Genomic DNA, 7,681 nt, shown 5'->3' with positions numbered 1-7,681 from the left:
GTTTCCTAAATGTTGCATATGTTATTATCACGGGAAGTACAACTCAATACTTGAAGTCTTGAACTCATGTTGTGTGATACGACAGTGGCACTAGTACTAAACCAGTTTAGGGTACAATTAAACTTTAAGGTAACAATAGTTATTTGGTTCTCTCATCCATACATATCCCCTATATATTTATAGAGAAACACTCTTGAAAAAATACTGATGTGTCATCCTGAGAGAGCCCGAAACAAGTTTTAGCAAATAAACCCTATTAATTAATTCTAATTACATCTATGTCATTACAGACTTAAATAAAAATTTATTAAATAAAGTAAACTATTTGTAGTCATTTAATTTAAAACTTACTAGGAGAGTTACCCGCACGTCTGTGCGGGCAGGAATTTATTAGAAAATAAATTCAATTTTATTTTCTAAAATACTGAAATAGTTTATTTTTTTATTTTTTAATGTTTAAATTTTCTCAATTCCATTTTTCTAAATGGAATCAAATAAAAGAACTCAATAAGATGTTTACTATAGTATTCTACATTTGTAATATCTTTATTAAGATTTAAAGGCCTATTTTCAAATTTTCAAGTATTTAATGAGCCTAATACATTCATTATGATTAATTTTAATTAGAATAATATAGGAAAGGAGATCATTCTGATCTCTGAAATCAACGAACTAATGTACTTTGGTTTATTCTTTGGTCTATAAATATATGAACTAATGTTATTTGGTTAATTCTTTGGTCTAAAAATATATGAGCTAATGTTCTAATTGACTTCCTTCGTTTAGACCATTAAGATAATATAGAAAGCAACCCATATAAGGGTGGTCATACAAACATTCAACATATTATCAAGTTTGCATATACAAAAAATTTGAAAACTAATGTGCCTTCAGCTTACGTCCCTGTAGTTTCTCCTTCATGCTCCATTACATGATTTATGTAATAACATCCAGAATATTCCGAGCTGAAGATATTGAAAACACATTCANTCTAGTATGATACACTACTTGATATTAATGAACATTCAAAACTTACATGGACTTGTGATGCTCAAGTCATTCAAACTCCGGTTTTATAAATATCTTGGAGGAGGCCAGTGTGTTTACAATACACGGTTTACCTAACGATGTTTTAAGTGGTATAAAAGTTTGGTTAATGATTATACCACATAGTGTTTAGCATTTGTTCAATCAAGCGAGTGTTATTAATAGTACATACCTTCATACTCTCCAACCTTCCAGAATTGCAATACACAAAACACCGGTTCGGTTTGATATGTGAGGTGGCATCCAGATGCCTCCCATAAAGACATAAAACGGGTAGCACAGTCGCTTACTGCACGACACTTGATAGTTTCATTCCTTCAAATGTAGATAGTCAAAACATTTTATGAAATGGTCAAACTCTAAATTTTAGTAACATGATAGGTGGAATAAATGTATTTTACCTGCCATTTAATAGCGTGAAGACAACTTCATTATAATGATATTTGTTGTCCTTCACAACTACTACACATCCACAAACATCTATTGTGGCAAAAAGTCATATTTTTTCTCCAATGACATGAATGTACATTTCCAAAATCTATCATCTACATACAACTATTTTGGTAAAAAGTTTTTTTTGTACTTTTCTATGGGAGGGACCAATACACAAAGTTCCAAATATCCTAAAAAGTCTCTAGATTCCTTAACACAAAGATTTCAAAACTATATTAACAGATTTTAAGCATCTATTTTGAGAAAAAGTCAGAATTTGTCTTTACATTGAAATAAATGAATGTTTCCAAAACTATTTAACACTCACATATAACTATTTTAGTATTAAAGTTCAATTTGTATTCTTCTATGGAAGGGACCATTACAAAAGGTTCCAAATTTCCTAAAAAGACACTAGATTTCTCAACACAAAGATATCAAAAACCTAAATTCACGGAGTTCAAGTTAATATATTTAAAACTAATTTAAGGAAAACGTACCAAAAGAGATGGGATGATTGATTCTTCCTCGAAAAATATCATCCAAATCTTCGAATCGGAAATAATTTTTGGAATTTATCGATTCCTTTAGAGTCATGGTTGTTTCATCCGTAAACTTGATTTGATAAGGATGATGGGTATTCCTCTCCTTGAGGGTTGGATTGATGAGTTTGAAATCCCTAATATCATACCATTCATCTTCGTCAATGTACTTCCGGAGCTTGCGAAGTGTAGTTGGTACAAAGACGGCCTCAATTGTGTCACCCTTGAAAGTTAGATAAACATTGTGTAAGAATCCTATGAGTTAAGAACTGTTTTAAATCAAACATAAGTAGAATTCTCGTTCTATTAATACTCTAACCTTTTCGTCCACAAGAAGAAGAACCCGTTTTGTGAAGAATTCGTTGACATACCAAGAATTTAAGACCTTGGCGTAGATACACCATCTCGTCTTGTCGGGATGAAGATGAGATATAGAATCGTACTTCATGATTTCCACAAATTAGGGTTTTCCTGTTTATCCTCTGTTAACAAAAACGAAAAGGGGATTGGAGATTTGTAAGAATACAAACAGTCACGATTAAACGTTGCGTCTTATACTTGTTAGCGTCTCTTAACTTTTATCTAGACTGTTAAGTATTTTAATAATTATTATTGTATGTATAATAAAAGTTGTAATAATGGTATTACTAACAATTTTATTTTTCAAAACAACATTGTTGAAACTAATTAAATGTAATGATGTGTAAAATTTAAAATAAGATGCCCTTAGAATAAGAGAATATTAGAATTTGGTTTTCTCTAAATTGAAAGTTTATATCATAATGACATAACAATCCTATTATTTGAGATATGTTAGAGTTAAGCATTTTATAGTTTATATATAAACTTAAGATATATCTAACAATTACATAATTTTAATCAACATTGTTGAAACTAATAAAATGTGATATTTTCCTCTAGTCCTTCTTTTATAATATAGAATAAGAGGATAATAAGGATATGTTTTTGTCCAATGTGAAAGTCTACACCCTTTTGACATAACATTCTTATCATTTGAGAGAAGCTAAAGTAAAATTTAGTAAAAAATGGGGCAAACAAAGTTTTATAAATATAATTAAAACCAATTTATTATAAAAGATAAAACAAAGTTCAAGACTAACAATCCAAAACAATAATGCAATTTCAAACCATAATTAGACAGTCTCAAATATCTCTTTGTAAACAACATTAAGTGTTTTATTCTGACACTTCCCATCTTTATATGTAATTAACACCTTTAGCCATTTTCTGGTTGTGACTCTAGAGAAGGCAACATAAAGCTGTCTATGTGTGAAAACCGGTTTCGGTAGAAACAATCCGACATGTTCTAGTGTTTGACATTGACTCTTGTTTATAGTAATTGCAAACGCCACAGTAACAGGAAACTGTCGTCGCCTCATACGAAAGGGAAACTTTGCATGAGGTGGACTAACATATATCCTAGGGATAAGTACCCTATCACCAACATTTTTTCCTGTCACGATTCTTGTTTCGATTACATGATTTGCCATCTGGGTAATAATTAGTCTCGTACCGTTACACAAACCTCCCTTTGGATATATATTCCTTAACAACATGACATGTGCTCCTATTTTCAACGTCAAAACATGGCTTGGCAATCCTGAAACTTGTATATTGTTTAGGAATTCCTGAGTGTAGATCATATCATCATGTCCGCTTGTGTCAGACGTTTCAATACTATCAGAGCTAAGATATCGTCTCTCTTCACCTATGATCAACAAAAATAAAGAATTTTAGGTATGTTTTAATAAATATTTTTAAATAAAAACTTTTTCTTCAATATCCATATTTTTAAATAATTTTTTTTATCCAATATCTATATTCCATATTCTATTTAATTTGCATACCTGGGAGCTTAGTAAACATAAACTGATTTGTCTTATCAACATTGTCGTTCCTTGGACTTAGAATAGCTCTTTCACTAAAGAATTTTGGATCAGTCCTCGTTGCAAAACGTTCTCCGTAAATCTCTTTAACTATTGCTTCAATAGGATTCCCACTAGTATTAATTAATAAATCATTAGGAATTTCAATCTCCACATCCCCACTATTTGTCTCGTTGATTTTCCCATCCCCGATATCAAGAAGCCACTTTGAGAAAATAGCGAGAGCACCCGCGTCCATACTATTACTTGCCTTGCGAAGTCTCAAATTTTCGGTAAGTTTAAGAACTTTACAACTATTCCAAAGAACAGATGAGTTTATAGATGCTAAAATTGTCGCCACTCTTCCTCCTTCGGTAATAACAGGTAGTATTTGTCTAAAATCACCTCCTAACACTATTACTTTACCTCCAAATATCTGGTCACACTTCATGATATCTCGCAAACTCCTATCTAAAGTTTCATAACAAAGGATAAAATTGTCAGTACTTCGCGGACATGTTGGGATCATTTTTGTTTTATCATGGATCAGGATCTGAAACAGATGGTTTGAATTCCTGAATGATTGTTGACCTTCAATCACTAAAAATCCAGTAATCTCGCACCAGTCTCCTTCCTTGATTTTTTCATAGTATCTTGATACATAAAGATCCACATCTATCTTGGCATCAATCCTATTTCCCTATAAGAGAAACACAAATTAGCATTTAATTGTTTTATTTTTGTTGTACATCTCATTTGGTATTTGAAAATAATTACGACAATTTGGGAGGAGGAAGAAGAATTACCCTCTCGTCTACCAAAATCAAACTTTGATAAAAAGGCTGTCCTTGAATAAAATGAGGTGGCCATTCTCTTAGAATTTTCACAGCAACTTCCGGGTTACGTAAGGTCGGATTCAGATCTTTTACGTACAGCACCATCCTGTTTAGGAATTTTTTTCCTTTTTTTCGAGTATTTAGAAGCAAGTAGAAGTTTCAGAGAGAAGTTCAAATATTACAGTAACTTATTTGTAGTTCATATATTCATAAACTAAAGAAGATAAGGATTATAAGAATCAGATTTCTAGATTTGTGTGGATTATATAAAAACTCGTGGTCTACACAGGGAAAGCTGCATGTGTCTTTGTTCGACAAGAATGATCAATGTTTTATTATTAAAATAAAATACTTTATTTTTAAAAATTTAACTGGACATTTGAAACTCTAAATTTCAATTTGCATGACTATCTTTGCATTATTCAACTTGCATGCTGACATTTTTTTTATCATCATGCATTGGCCTTTCGCATATTTGTTACGTTTTTTGCTGAAATTTTATTGGAAACTTCAAAGTCTTTGTCTTTACATTTTTTTCAAAATATTTAATATGTAGATATTTTTATCAAAATAATGATAAAAGAAAAATCTTATGGTTAATTTAACCATAAATCGATATATGTAAATAAATTTAAACTGTCAATCATTTAAAATCAAAAAATTAGAATCCATATATCATTTGAATATAAAATAATTAAAACCCCCTAAAATCCATAATAAGCAAAAACAAAATAAGAAGTCGTTAGTCTTCTATTTGCGAGTCCTCTTCCTTGGTCTCCTATAATTTAGTTAATCAATACATGTAAAACATTATAAACGAATCTCTAGAATGTTTACATCTAATATATAACATGAACAGAGATGATAATCTTACAATTCCATCATTTTCGACTCATCTGGAATTTGCGGATTGAGGATTATTTGCGTACAAACTGTAGAAGATATACTTCTTTTTCCTGCAAAGTTAGAACAGATTTTTTTTATAATATTTGATCAAAAAAACTGAGCAATAAATATCGTCAAATTGAATATATACCTTGGAAAACTTCAATAACACCCCATCGAATAACACAAATTAAACGATCTCCCCGGTAAGATTTATAAGTATCGTAGAATTTTGCAGCCGATCTTTCGAATAACTCACACCTTATTAGGGTTCCACTAAAATATCAATAATTAAAACTTATGCTTCAATGTAATTCAAGATCATAATTATCTATAATATATATATATATATATATATATATATATATATTATAAGAGTATTATAATTCACCTGAAATCACGTAGATCAAAAGATATTTTGTGGTTAATAGAGTTATCTTCTGCTTTACTATTTATTGCGAGATTTTCTTCAGAAATTTGCATCTCATTGTTATCTTCATCCTCCTCTAAATCTTGGATATAGTTATCCTCATTATGATCATCGTTATCACTATTATCTGATTGGTATTCGACTTCATCATCAGTTTCTTCATCAATAGCATCACATTCTTCATCCATTACATCATAAGAATCATCATCTCCTTCATCGCTTCCTTCTTGTATATAATCAGAATCGTCCTGATCTCCAACATTACTGTCGTCATCAGATTCTTCAAAGACTGTACAATCTATTTTTGAGTGATCATGGTAAGAAGCGTTTTTATTTTTTTTCTGAACCAAATCGAGTACAATACTTAAACAACATACGAATATTGTCACTTTGTGTTGCGTCATCAGATTTCTCATGATTTTTAGACTTACTGTTCTCGTCTTCTTTTGTAATTTCCTGAAATTACATCTGAATTCCCCAACATTGACAACCTCACCGATGACATCTGTATAATAGTTCAAATACAAAGATTTACTAATAACAATTGAAATTAATTTTATAATAACGAAAACAATTACTCACCCACTAAGTAATCTTCACATTGGGTACCATCATTAATGAGTTTTAAATCGATGAAATCATAGAAATTTTCCCCTCCAACAATTGAATTCTCTTTGATCGTGGTATTATACAAAATAACTATTTTGTAACGATGTGTGGTAGCTAAACATGAACCATACTGCTCAACAACCTTAAAGTCTTCGAAATCGAGCCAATCACCAACGTTGAACTTGGAGACAAAACGATCATAAACTTCTCCACGAAAGGAACATTGGACCTTTACACCCTAATAAAACATAGTATTAATAATTGTCACATAATATGATTTTATATGTCAAAATAATATGCTCAACGCTTGCAAATTAAAACTTTCAGGTATAACTGCATATACGCTTTATTTTTGGAATACATAATGAGCTAATTATTAGAATAAAGTAAATACCTTAATATAAGATAAAACCATCTCCAAACATGGACCTTTTTCTTCCCACAAACACAAGACTTTCACACGAATTTTCCATTCATATTTCGATGAATTCAAACGCGAAACATCATCGAAAAGGCTATAACTAACCTTAGTTTTCTGTTTTTTGCTTTCTTCTTTGTTTTAGGTTGAATGTCAAAAAAGTCGAATAGACGTATATATATATGTAATTTAATAAATATTAGATATATACATTTTTTTGATAAGTGGTATTTAAGAATATATGTTTACCAATTTTTAAAAATAATTTCTATAGATTTCCAGACTTAAATTTCTTTATTACATTTCCCTTTATTTTAGAGATAATAGTAAACTTCTTAATGTTTATCATTACGACTTTTAATGTGTATTTATATTTTCCATTTTTACATAAATCGTGATAATACACTTTATTCTGTTATGTTTTGAATATGGAATACTTCTTAAGTTTATCCACTCTGCTTGACATAATGTAAAGTTAATAAATTTTAAAATTTCATCAAAAATAATAATTATTACATTTTAAAAAATTCAGCCTGAAAAAGATATATATAAACCATTTTCATATACTTTACAGGTACTTGATTCGTTTACTACTA

At 30.0% G+C, this 7,681-nt stretch overlaps 1 protein-coding gene across 1 annotated transcript in view; it reads right to left on the bottom strand.

Moving 5' to 3' along the window:
• Window positions 1-4,848, bottom strand: part of LOC104720253 (pentatricopeptide repeat-containing protein At4g18840-like) — a 7,698-nt gene extending 2,850 nt beyond the window's left edge. Inside the window, exons 1-5 of the mRNA XM_010438188.1 lie at window positions 4,714-4,848; window positions 4,499-4,607; window positions 3,890-4,378; window positions 3,568-3,750; window positions 2,171-2,276 (exon numbers count right to left, since the gene is read on the bottom strand). Of these exons, the coding sequence (XP_010436490.1) occupies window positions 2,171-2,276; window positions 3,568-3,750; window positions 3,890-4,378; window positions 4,499-4,607; window positions 4,714-4,848 (1,022 nt within the window). The remainder of the gene's footprint in view (window positions 1-2,170; window positions 2,277-3,567; window positions 3,751-3,889; window positions 4,379-4,498; window positions 4,608-4,713) is intronic.

Source organism: Camelina sativa, chromosome 10, assembly GCF_000633955.1.
Source record: "Camelina sativa cultivar DH55 chromosome 10, Cs, whole genome shotgun sequence".
Lineage (NCBI taxonomy): Eukaryota > Viridiplantae > Streptophyta > Magnoliopsida > Brassicales > Brassicaceae > Camelina > Camelina sativa.
This window is presented reverse-complemented; position numbering and strand designations above follow the sequence as displayed.